Here is a 13,792-nt window from a genome sequence, read left to right as displayed (position 1 = left end):
AAGTTCACACTTGGGCTGGGGATATAACTCAGTTGGTAGACTGCTTGCCTTGAATGCACAAGGCCCTGGGTTCAATCCCCAGCATCACACACACACACACACACACTTCACACTTGTCCTTGATAGCTCAAGGATGAAGTAAAAAAGCAGAAGTCTTGTACCTGGAAAGTGGCCTATGTCAAGCTGTCTTTATTTTCCCCAAGAAATTCTTAGCTTTTATCTAAAAAAAAATATTAAAAAAAGGGGGGCTGGGGATGTGGCTCAAGCAGTAGCGCGCGCCTGGCATGTGTGTGGCCCAGGTTCGATCCTCAGCACCACATACAAACAAAGATGTTGTGTCTGCTGAAAACTAAAATAAATAAATAAATAAATAAATAAATAAAAGAAATTCTTAGTTTTTAGAGGCTAGACACAAAATTAGTCAGTAGCTAAAGAATGAAGGATATATAAGGATTTCTGGTCACATTTAATATGGAAAAATGTGAGAAGTTGAGTAAGTTCATATACCTTCATAACACATGACATCAGCAGTAGAATTTGGCAACAATAATGTTCATTCCAATGGATTCATGGATACTGATAAGATATATCTTTTTATCCATAGATTCTGATTTTACCTCCATTTAGGGTTCTAGATTTTCTGACCTTTTGAAATATTCTAGTTGCCTTTGGAATCCTTTTACATATATACAAAGAACCTTTCCTTTATTCCTTCTTTTTCCCTTTCCCTTCACTTTTCCTACTCTTCAGAGTATATGAACAACATGAAGATAGATTTGTATTTATCTGAACTGGACAAGGACAACAACTCTTTGTCTTAGTCCATCTGTCCCTTTTGCAAGCCTACAGTCACAATCCTATGGAGCAGGGGGAACACAGGAGTTGATCATGACCTTTTTTTTTTTTTTTTTTTTGATGGTACTGGGGATTTGTTGTTGTTGTTTTTTTTTTTTTTTTTAAAGAGGGGGGAGAGAGAGAGAGAGAGAGAGAGAGAGAGAGAGAGAGAGAGAGAGAGAATTTTTATATTTATTTTTTAGTTTTTGGCAGACACATCTTTGTTGGTTTGTGGTGCTGAGGATCGAACCTGGGCCGCACGCATGCCAGGCGAGCGTGCTACTGCTTGAGCCACATCCGCAGCCCGGTACTGGAGATTTGAACCCAGGGTCTTGTGCATGCGAGGCAAGGACTCTACCAACTGAGCTACATCTCCAGTTCCATATTATAACCTTTTGTTAACTAGGTACCTTCTTCCTGTCTCTGTTTCTCATCTATGCAATGGGTTTAAGGATCCTTAGCCCCACAGAGGTAATGAGGGGATTAAATGAAACCACACACCTGGAAAGATCTCATCTGACCCCCCCAACACACACAGCATTTGATAGGTTTTCTAAAAAATTAAATTAAATTAAATTTTATTGGTACTGGGGATTGGACCCAAGGATGCTTTACCACTGAGTCACATCCCCAGTCCTTTGTATTTTATTTTTTGAGAAAAAGGAAAAAGAAGTTTTATTTTTTTGCTAGCAAAGCAAAAACACAGAGGATGTGAAACTGCCCATCATAGAGGGGAACAGAGGACCTTTAAAAAGTTATTTTTTATTTTGAGACAGGGTCTCTCTAAGTTGCATAGGACCTTACTAAGTTGCTGAGGTTCTGTTCAGATCTCTGAGTGGATAAGGCCCACTCACATTAGGTAGGGCAGTCTGTTTTTTTTTTTAATTTATTTTTTAGGTGTAGATGAACACAACACAATGCCTTTATTTTTTTATGTGGTGCTGAGGATCGAACCCAGGTCTCGCCCGTGCTAGGGATCGCTCTACTGCTGAGCCACAGTCCCAGCCCCAAGGGCATTCTGCTTTATTAAATCCACTGATTTAAATGTTAACCTCAGCTAGGTGCAGTGGCACAAGCATGAAATTCCAGCAGATGGAGAGGCGGAGGCAGGAGGACTTCAAGTTCAAAGCCAGCCTCAGCAATTTAGCAAGGCCCTTAGTGAGACCCTGTCTCTAAATAAAACATAAAAAAAGTCTGGGGTCGTGGCTCAATGGTTAAGCAGCCCTAGGTTCAATCACTGGTACCCCTCCAAAATTAGTCTCACTTCAAAATAACATCACAGTAACACCCAGAATGATGTTTCACCAACTACCTGGGCACACCCCATTAGTCAGGTTGACACATACAATTAACAATCATAGTCTCCTAGCAGATCTGCCACAGAGGGGAGAAGAGCTACTTTTGGGGAGAAGTAGATTTATATAAATTTCTCTCATTGGCTCCTTAGAATTTTATCATAGGAAGCATTGATACAATATTAGGATAGGGATTTTGGCAATAAACCAAATTAACCTATCATTGAAACCTCATTCATATTCATCTGATTTTACACATTTCCTCGCCAATAACAATAATAAAAGCTAAGCAAAAGCAACAATTGTTCATTGTTTTTGAACGAAACAATGTATTTCAAATTTGCATATTTATTATTTCACGTAATGCTGACTTTACCTGTAACGCACTCCCTTTGTACACAGAGTTTATATGTATATTGCTGTAACTTGAATTCCTAATTGCTCATTAATTTGCTTGTTTATGACTTGGCTTCCCCACTAATTTCTATATGCTACTCAAGGTCAGGGGCCATTTAATACTTATTTTTGTGTTCCCAGGAATCTACCGAAGGGCTGGCATAAAGTGTGTTATGCAAATAGTTGATTTACTGAGAGTTAAGTAAGTAAACGTGTGAAGTGATTTTATCTCATGTAAGAAGGGGTGTGTCAGAGATAAAACACTTTACAAAACCACACCGATTTTGAAACTCAGCTCTGTCTCAACTGTCCCAAGACAAGTCCCTTAACACCACACCTCTCGCTTTCTCTCTCTCTCCCTTTATTTATTTATTTATTTATTTATTTATTTATTTATTTAGTAATGTGGTGCTGAGGATCAAACCCAGGGCCTCGCACGTGCTTGACAAGCGCTCTACCGCTGAGCCACAACCCCAGCCCCAGCTCCCTTAACTTCCTGATGCATCGATATCTTTATAAGATGGAGTGATATTTCCCTAATAGGATTGTTGTGAGGAATAAAGTGATATACTGAGTATAAAGTATTGCACATGGTGGCCACTCGATAAAAGTTGCCAATTATAAGGCAATTGAATGTCAGGTTCACATTGGGTCAGTCAGCTCTGAAATAGAGGTCAGAAGTCAAGATTTCCCCGTCCTGTGCTAGACGCTGGAATGAATTAATCAGACGGGGTCTGAGTCCTTAAGGAACTCGATCAAATATGGGGCAGAGATGGTGACAAGTAATATAGTTCAGCAGAGGAGATGCCAGAACTGTGTGCAAAACACCCGGCTAACACAGAGATGACAACTGATTCTGCCTGGAAAAACAGCAGTGGAGGTGACACAAGCTGTAGCGAGAAGTGGAGTCTGGGGGCATTTCCTGATGTTGAGTCTCGGAAGCTGCCGGAACCAAGGTGCTGCGGTAGTGGAGTGATTCTCGGTGGGATATTGTTACCGGACCTGTTCAAGGCCGTTCCGTCAGCGTTTTCAGACGCAAAGGGGTCGCGGCTGCTGGTGCGGATCTTCGGTCTACACTTTTAGAGGTCACAGCAGCAAAAGATGAACGGAACCCTGTGGAAGGTAACACAGATTCCAGGCAGGGCGCTGGGGAAAGGAGTAGAGAGAGCAGAGCTGGGGACGGAGGCTTGCAGACATCCGGGTATGAGACCTGAGGAGAAATAGGCCCTTCCCAGCAGTCTGTGCGGGCTCGCAGTCAAAGGGGATGTTCTGCTTCCTCGGCCTTGGGCTCCCTGGGCTGCACAGACCTACGCCACGCCCCTTCCACTTGCCACACTTGCCACTCTGGGCCTGGGAAGGGGAGAGTCCAAAAGAGAAAGCCGACACCGATATATGGTTACCAAAAATATTCTGAGCTTGGGCAGGTCATTTTATTTTATTTTGCATTTAATCAACTTACAGAATTCTTCTGCTGAATTTTTTTTTTGTCTTGCTGAATTGGTTGGGATGTGAAGCTACCTGGTGATTAAGGGAAGAGTAATGATAAACTGCACTTTTTGTTTCAAAACTTTAAGTGGCTATTGCAGAATCGTTTGAAACTCCATTCTTAAAATTGCATTTCATTCCCCCTTCCTCCATGTTGAGGATTCCACCTAAGGTACTCTTAACACAGAGCTTCATCCCTAGCCCCTGTTTTGCTTTTTTTTTTTTTTTGAGAGAGAGAGAATTTCAATATTTATTTTTCAGTTTTCGGCAGACACAAGATCTTTGTTTGTGTGTGGTGCTGAGGATCAACCTAGGCCGCACGCATGCCAGGCGAGCCCGCTACTGCTTGAGCCACATCCCCAGCCCTGTTTTGCTTTATTTTTGAGAAAGGGTTTCACTAAGTAGCTGAGCCTGTCTTCGAATTTGCAGACCTATCTCAGCCGCCTGAGTAGCTGTAGAGTAACTGGAATAACACATTCACCACTGGCTTGGCTTTGCCCATTCTTTTAACAGATTTAAGGTTTCAATTGGGTGGGCTCTATCAGTTGTATCATGCTGCTTAGATTAATGTGTTTGTTTTGAAATTTGCATTAAAAATTTAGGCATTAAGTTGTAGAGACTGGATCTCCATAATACACAAGTCAGCATACTCATTGCTGTTCATGATCTGTGTGTAGTTATCTAGGGGCTGCCCCTGAATGTCTCTAGGTTTGAGTTTCTCTAGAGGCCCTCCCTTACTCAATTCTTTATGAACTGACTCACTTGTTCACCTCAGCCAATTTGTGAGAATTTGGCCAGATCTGATGTAAGTTTAATGTAAGATAATCAGAAAGTTTGAAAATTCCATTGTTACAGATGGTCACATTGGTGACTACTCTTCTGCTGTGTTTGCCTTGATTCTGTGGAATGTCTGCCTGCTCATTTTTCAAGGAATACAATTTCTTTCCATTCTTTCCTCCAAAAGAGCCTAAGGAAATCTGCGCTTAAGGCCATAATCTAACAAATACAAGGACTCCTCCAAGTCTAATTGATCCCTTCCAGATTCCTTTGTTACTTACTTTACTCTTCCATTCTGCTTGACCAGCTATACTTCGCATTATTTTTCTTTCTTGAGAAGGATTTTCACTGTGTTGCTAAGGTTTGTCCCCAGCTGCAAGTGAGCCTCATGCCTTAGTCTTTCAAGTATCTGGGACAATAGGAGAGGACCATTTTGCCTGGTTTTCATTATTTTTCAAATGCTGAATTCCTGATTTAAAAAAAATGTTTTTGTAGTTGTAAATGGACATAAGGCCTTTATTTGTTTATTTTTGTGTGGTTCTGAGAATGGAACCCAGTGCCTCACACATGCTAGGCAAGCACTCAGTCACTGAGCTACAGACCCAACCCTGAATTCCTGATTTTTAATCTTGTGATTCCTTCTTTCTTTGAGTATCCTCCTCCTTGGCACCACCTATTGGAATCTCCATTCTTCAAGACCCAGCTCACATTTCTTTTTTTCCATAAAACCTTTCTGACCATTCTGGCTCAAGTGCCCATTTTTTTCTGAACTCCTAGCTAGTATTATCTTTTGACACCTGATTGTGTGTGGTGTTATTGATACTGATCTTGGGTACAGGTTCTTGTTCCCCAGTTTTAAAGAATAAACACCCCAGACCCAAGGCAAACATAGAGAGCAAGTTTTATTTGAGAAAGGGAGATAGAGACAGACTTCTCTGAAGAGAAGTGGGGCCTTCAAAACAAAAAGGATGAGACTTGCTTTCTAATAAATCACAGAACCCCCTCTTTAATTATTGTCTTTTTTTTCTCCCCCATGTCCTTGACCAAAGGCTGGAGCACTGAGGTTAACTGTTAGTAACCCATTGTTCTCTCTTTGAAAAAAGATGTCATCCTCTTCCAACCCCCATCCTTTTATCACCTATGCTGACTTTCTGACCTTTGTCCATGCCTCAGTTTACTGAGGAATGTGACACATCCTGTCCACTTAGACTAAGTGGGGCTGTAGGCAAATTACTTTTGGGGTCAGAACAGTGGGCCTATTTATTTATTGGTGGTACCAGGAATTGAACTCAGGGGCACTCAACCACTGAGCCACATCCCCAGCCCTATTTTGTATTTTATTTAGAGACAGGGTCTCATTGAGCTGCTTAGAGCCTTGCTTTTGCTGATGCTGCCTCTGAACTTGTGATCCTCCTGTCTCAGCCTCCTGAGCCCCTGGGATTACAGGCATATGCCACAGTGACTGACTCAGTGGGCCCATTTTATAGAATTATTCTCTTATCCTTATGTTCCAGCCATTCTTATCTAACTGTCCCTTAACATTGTGACCATCCTTACTTTGGGCTATCTTAAAGTATTAGTTCATCCTTTACATTTATGGAAAAATCTCATGAGATTCACATCTGACCTGGGTTCTATCTTTTGCTAGCTATATGACCTTGGGCAGGTTATTTAACCTCTCTGTGCTTCAGTTTTCTATGAATTGCATATAGATAATGATACCCACCACATAGAATTGTTGTCAAAATTTTAGAGGATAAAGTTAGTAGGAGTAGGTACTTTGTAAGGTGTGAAGGATAATGTAAGCAAGAATATTGATATTCTGTAGTTAATAAACTGCTATCAATTGCATGATCTTATTTTGTCTTCACAATTTTATGAGATAATCCTGGCAGACACAAGAGATAAGGAAACTCAAATCAGTGTGATTATAAAACTTGTGTTCTTAACTGCCAGAAGGGTCTGTGCAGAGACAAGCTTTGATGAATCAAAGACCTAGGATTTAGAACAGAAACTGTGCAAATGCTAGAAAAAAACATAGGGTCAACACTTCAACATAATGGCACAGGTACAGACTTCCTTAATAAGACTCCTAAAGCTCAAGAAATAAAACCAAGAATCAATAAATGGGATGTCATAAAATTAAAAAGCTAATGGGTTAGTGGTAGAGTGCTTGCCTAGCATGTGTGAGCACTGGGTTTGATTCTCAGCACTGCATATAAATAAATAAAGTTCCATGTTTTGAAAGAAGAAATACAAATAGCTAACAAATATATGAAAAAAATGTTCAACATCCTTAGCAATCAGGGAAATGCAAATCAAAACTACACCCAAAGGAATACTCATCTCATGTCAGTTGGAATGGTGGTCATCAAGAATACAAATAATAATTGCTGGTGAGGATATGGGGGAAAGGCACATTTTTTTTTTTTTTTGGTGGGATTGCAAATTATTACAACCACTTTGGAAAGCAGTATGCAGATTCCTTTAAAGACTAAGTGTGAAACCATTATATGACCTAGCTATCCTTGTTTTATCCAAAAACACTAAATCAGCATATTGTAGAGATACTTGTATAACAGTATTTATAGCAGTGCAGTTCATAGTAGTCAAATTATGGAATTAGTTTTGGTGCTCATCAGAAATGTGGCATATATATATATATATATATATATATATATATATATACACATACATACATAGTTTTGGTGCTCATCAGAAAATGTGGCATATATATATATATATACACATTGGACTTTTATTTAGCTATTAAGAAGAATGAAATGTCATTTAATGGTATATGGATGGAACTGGAGAACATCATAAGTGAGATAAGTCAGACCCAGGAATTCAAGAGTCAAATATTTTTCTCTTATGTGGAAGAGGGGAGGGTGGGAAGGGAAAAGAATTTCTAAAAAAGGATCTCATAGGGTTGGGGTTGTAACTCAGTGGTTGAGCACTTGTCTCGAATGCTTGAGGCACTGAGTTCAATCCTCAGCACCACATAAAAAAATAAATAGCTAAAACAAAGGATCTCAGAAAAACAGAAGGAAGACCAATAGAGTAGTGGAAGGGGAATCAAGAGGGAGGGAGGAGGAAAGGACATGGGGAAGTATTGGAGTACGAAATCCACCAAATTATGTTATGCCCACGTATGAACATACTATAATGAGTTCCATATACACATACACACATATATACATACATATAACACAATAATATAATTATAACACACTAAAATAATGATAGGCGGGAGATCAGTAGAGTGGAGCAAACTGATGAGGGAGGGACAAGGAAAGGAAAACAGAAGGTGCTAGAGGTGCTAGAGAATGAGACTGATCAAATTGTTATATGTATGTATGAATATTGCCTAATGAATCCTGCTACTATTTATAATTATTATGTAGCAATAAAATATATAAAACATCAGACTTAGATCATTGACATAAACATGTTCAAGAAAAGTATAGCCAAAGAAAAAACAAGAAATAAAAGCCATTTTGAAAGAACTTAGGAAGAGAGAAGCTGGAAACAATGATGATTGCCTCTAAATACTTGAGGTGCTCCTGTGAAAAATAAGCTTTGAACTTATTATGTGTCATACCAGAGTGGGGAAGTAGGTTCAAACTATGGAAGTTATTGGGGAAGTTGGTTTGGGTTTTCTACATGTGACATCTGCAGATGTTTCAGTTCTGGTCCAGATAGGTTTCAGTAGCAGATGGATCATTATGGACAGAGGGGCTAGCCTTGTTCCTCTGTGTAAGACAGGTAGTGGTGGAAACTCATGATTATGAAAAGAACCTAAAGCTTCTGGATTTCTTTCTCTCTCTGTGTGTGATTGGGTTGTTTTGGTACTAGAGATCAAATTCATGAGTGCTTAACCATTGAGCCACATCCCCAGTCCTTTTAAAAAATATTTTATTTAGACACAGGGTCACTCTGAGTTGCTTAGGATCTTGCTAAGTTGCTGATGCTGGCTTTGATCTTGCAGTCCTCTTGCCTCAGCCTCCTGAGCTGCTTGGATTACAGGCTTATGCCACTGTGCCTGGCCCTTTTTATTTTATAATTTAATTTTATTTTTAAAAATTTGTTCTTTTTAGGTATATATGATAGCAGAGTGCATTTTTGACTGTCATGCACACATGGAGTATAACTTCTCAGTCTTTGTTTTTAAAATTTTTTTTAGTTGTAGGTGTACACAAGACCTTTATTTTGTTTATTTTTATGTGGTGCTGAGGACCAAACCCAGTGCCTCACACAGGCTAGGCGAGCACTCTACCACTGAGCCACAACCCCAGCCCCTAACTTCTCATTCTTGTGGTTGTACATGATGTGGAGTTACTTATTTTTTATTTTGAGACAGGATCCTGCTAAGTCTTAGGGCCTTGCTTAGTTGATGAGGCTGGCCTCTAACTTTCAATCCTCCTACTTCAGTCTCCCAAGACCCTGGGATTACAGGTGTGTACCATCTTTTTGTTTGTTTTGAGATGTTACTCAGGCCTGCCTCAAACTCCTGGTCTCAAGTGATTCTCCTTCCTCAGCTTCCTAAGTAGCTTGGACTATAGGTGTTCACCTCAGCTCAACTTGAAGCTTTTTCTGTGTGTGTGTGTGTGTGTGTGTGTGTGTGTGTGTATTTTTTTAGAGAGAGAGAGAGAGAGAGAGAGAGAGAATTCCAACATTTATTTTTTAGTTTTCAGTGGACACAACATCTTTGTTTGTATGTGGTGCTGAGGATCCAACCCAGGCCGCATGCATACCAGGCAAGCGAGCTACCGCTTGAGCCACATCCCCAGCCCAGTGTGTGTGTATTTTTAACCATACTGGGGAATTGAGGTTGCTCTACCACTGAGCTACATCAACAACCCTTTTTCTTTTTTGAGGCAGGGTCTCACTAAGTTGCCCATGCTGACCTCAAATTTGTGATCTTTCTGGCTCAGCCTCCCAAGTAGCTGGGATTACAGGTGTGCACCAGTGGGCCCAGGTCAACTTGAAGCTTCTGATGAACCCCGACAGGGACTATTGTTTTCAAGGATGGCTAAGATGCTGCCATTGCAAAAATTGGAATGCAGATCAAGATGTTGTTCAGGTCAGGGAAGAACATAAAAGCTTCATGAAATACCAGAACTTGCTAGAGGAAAGACTCTCAATTGCTGGGTCATCTAGAACACAATCCTTTATCAGCTGTGTGTATTAGGTATATTAATTTGCCTTTCTGAGCTTTGATTTCTTCACTATAAATAAGGGTAGAAATATCTACTTCCCGAATGGTTGTGAGGATTAAATAAGAGGATGTTTGGCATCAGGTCCTCAACAAATGGTAGGATTATTGAGGCTATTAATATTAACATGAATTTTACTAGTGTGAGTTGATGTCACTGTTTTGGGAGGCAGTGTGGCAGAATGAAAGACATGGACTTTGGATTTAGGCAGATCTGGTTTTAAAGTCCTGGCACCTCTTACCAACCCTATGACTTTGGGCAACTTACCTTTATTTTTTTTTCTCCTTAATAGAAGCAGTTGTTAGTTGCATCAGTCAGAAGGTTGGCATAGGGCTGGGGATGTGGCTCAAGTGGTAGCGCGCTCGCCTGGCATACGTGCGGCCCGGGTTCGATCCTCAGCACCACATACAAACAAAGATGTTGTGTCCGCCGAAAACTAAGAAATAAATATTTAAAAAAACACAAATATATTCTGTTAATACTCATAAAACATCTCTCATTTGCTGGCCCAGAGGACCCCTGAACCACTGTATTCATGACACCCTGTAGGCTCTAGTGTTTGAAGATACCCACATGCTATAGATTTTGTCCTGTGACTTTGGTTTTTGGTAGCTGTGCAGTCCTTTCTTGGTTCCTGGCTGCAGAGCTCATGGTACAACTATTTTTGTAACCCACTGTGGCAGCTGTGTCCTCGTTCATTCATTCACTGGCATCACAAAACCTCTTCTTCCACTTGCTGAGCCAGAGCTGCTCTTCATCTGCTGATTGTGGGGAGGAAGTATTTGTGGATTCAGTCTCAAAATAGATTACTTTTGTCCTAATAAATAATGCCAAGCATAGCAGAGGGAAGGAAGCACATTTCCCAGAGCTGAAGAGTTCACACCACAATTTGAATGTCTTCCAGAAAGTTGTCAACTGTTTAAGTCTAGCTTTTAGATAATTATATCCTTAGCTAGAGACTCAGAAATCTGAACAGTTAAAATGAGGAGAAAGCAGACTCATCTGGCTCTTTCTATACGGTGCCTCTTCAGTATAAAATGACCCATTTAAAATATATATTCAGTTCACTCTGATTTCTATTCTGTTTGTCATGGTCTTGGACCTGAAGGGACTTTTGAGTTATCTGTTGTCACTTTGAAGTGTGGCCTGTAATGGGGCAGCCACCTGTGCTCTCCAGGGGCTCTCAAGGGGTTATGCTTGTTAATAGGAGGTAAAAATATTGCACACACACTTGAAAAGTCTTTGGTCTGTCATTTAATTGTGCTTTTTTGGATCATCTGTGCTTTTTGCCTTTCATTCTATCTGTTCATGTCCTTCCCAATTCTAATGGCCTCACGTTCACTGAGAGACTTTTCTTAAGTTTGATCTTTTGCCCTTATGATTTCCTAAGTATCACCCCTTCATTTGTTTGAGAGATGGTATAAAATAGAGGAGAAATTATGGACTTTGGAGTCAGAGAAACTGATAATCCTACATAGGTTTGATAGGAAATTAATTGAGTAAATTACTTAATCTCACTTTCCTCCACTAGAAAATGGAGACAGTAATATTTCTTTTAAGGTTATTATGATTCATAGATAGAGTTAAGTTAGGAACAAAATAGATATTGGTGCTTAGTAAATAGTAGCAATGATTATTATTCATTTACTACTTTCTAATTATCTCTTTACCAAAACAAACTTTGATTGAGTGTGCACCATTGCCTGAGAGGTGACCCTTGCCTGTGGGTGTCTCTTAGTGTAGCATAGAGATCCTTGGGTGAAGTTAAGAGTTTCAGTGAATTTCTTGAAGTAATATGGGAACTTTTTATATAACCATGCTATAGGCATTTGTCTAGGAAGATGGTTCATGATTTTGAGCAGATCCTTACCTATGTCTATAACACTGCAAAAACTAAGAACTTCTGCTATCTCCACCTGGATATTATGCCACATGTGCTCATTGTTCATGACATCAATTTTTTTCCTCTTAATTTTAAAAATTTGTTCTAATTAGTTATAGATGACAGTAGAATGCATTTTGACACATTGTACACAAATGGAGCACAACTTCTCATTCCTCCAGCTGTACATGGTGCAGTCACACACACGTACACACATATATATAGGGTAATAAAATGTCCATCTTATTCCACTGTCCTTCCCACCCCACACCCACTCCTCTCCCTTCACTCCCCTCTCCCAACCAAAGTTCCTTCATTCTTTCCTACTTCCCCACCATTATGGACCAGCATTCACTTATCAGAGAAAACATTTGGTCTTCGTTTTTTTGGGATTGGCTTATTTCACTTAGAATGATATTCTCCAACTCCATCCATTTACCTGCATATGCCATAATTTCATTCTTCTTTAAAGCTGAGTAATATTCCATTGTGTATATATACCACATTTTCTTTATCCATTCATTTGTTGAAGGGCATCTAGATTGGTTCCATAGTTTAGGTATTGTGAGTTGAGCTGTTATAAACATTGATGTGGCCATGTCACTATAGTATGATTTTAAGTCCTTTGGTTATAAACTGAGGAGTGGGATAACTGGGCATGTCACCTATTTTGACTGCACGTAAAATAGGTGGTATTGCTTCACTCTTTAAAACAAGGGTATCATTTCATCCCTCCAAAAAGAAACCCTTTACCCTTTAGTTGTCATCCCAGCTCCCATACTCTCTAGCCATAGACAATTGTTTATATACAACTTTTCTTTATACATTTGTCTCATCTGATATTTCATAGAAATGCAGTTATACAATATTTGGTCCTTTGTGACTGGCTCTTTTCGTTTAGTTTTTTTCTTCTTTTTGGTACTGGAGATTGAACCTAGGGATGCTTTACTACTGAGCTACATCCCCAGCCCTTTTTTTTTTTTTTTTTTAAAGAGAGAGTGAGAGAGGGGAGAGAGAGAGACAGAGAGAGAGAGAGACAGAGAGAGAGAGAATTTTTAATATTTATTTTTTAGTTCTCGGTGGACACAACATCTTTGTTGGTATGTGGTGCTGAGGATCGAACCCGGGCCGCACGCATGCCAGGCGAGCACGCTACCGCTTGAGCCACATCCCCAGCCCCCATCCCCAGTCCTTTTTATTTTTTATTTTGAGACAGAGTCTCACTAAATTCTTGAGGGCCTCACTAAGTTGCTGAGGCTGGCCTCAAACATGCACTTTTCCTGTCTCAGTCTCTCTACCCTCTGGGATTACAGACATGTGCCACTATGCCCCACTTCTCATTTAATATGTTTTCAAAGTTCATTCATGTTGTTAACATTTTGTTTTTATATTCTCTTTAAAATTGAGCACAGTAGGGTTGGGGTTGTAGCTCAGTGGCAGAGCACTTGCCTGGTACATGTGAGGCACTGGTTCGATCCTCAGCACCACATAAAAATAAACAAATAAAATAAAGGTATTGTGTCCATCTACAACTAAAAAGAAAGAAAGAAAGAAAAACTTAGCACAGTAGTTGACACATAAAAGCCTTTTAAAAACAAACTTTATTTTAGAATAGTTTTTAATTACAGAAAAGCTGCAACAATGGTAAAGTTCATATATAACGCGTATCCTCTATTATTAATATTTTACATTAGTAGGATACATTTTTAATGATTAATGAACCAATATTGATATATTATTATTAACTAAAGTCTGTGCTTTATTCAGATTTCCTAAGTTGAAAATTATCTTTTTCTGGTTCAGGATCCCATCTAGAATATTATATGTAGTCATCATGTTTTCTTAGGTTCCACTTGACTAGAAAAATTTCTCAGATTTTTCATTTTTGCATAATGAGCTTTTCA

At 39.6% G+C, this 13,792-nt stretch overlaps 1 protein-coding gene across 2 annotated transcripts in view; it reads left to right on the top strand.

Annotated features, from left to right (window-relative positions):
- Positions 1–3,491: 3,491 nt before the first annotated feature.
- Positions 3,492–13,792, top strand: part of MRPL48 (mitochondrial ribosomal protein L48) — a 57,310-nt gene continuing 47,009 nt past the window's right edge. Inside the window, exon 1 of one of the 2 annotated variants that reach the window (XM_081279312.1) lies at positions 3,492–3,647. In XM_081279312.1, the coding sequence (XP_081135438.1) occupies positions 3,627–3,647 (21 nt within the window). In that variant the 5' untranslated portion in view covers positions 3,492–3,626. The remainder of the gene's footprint in view (positions 3,648–13,792) is intronic. The other variant, XM_081279313.1, reaches the window with a different exon arrangement.

The sequence above is a fragment of the Spermophilus citellus genome, assembly GCF_964194105.1.
Source record: "Spermophilus citellus genome assembly, chromosome: 2".
In the NCBI taxonomy this organism is placed as follows: domain Eukaryota; kingdom Metazoa; phylum Chordata; class Mammalia; order Rodentia; family Sciuridae; genus Spermophilus; species Spermophilus citellus.
Note: the sequence above shows the minus strand (reverse complement) of the source record. Positions and strands in the feature narration are given on the sequence as shown.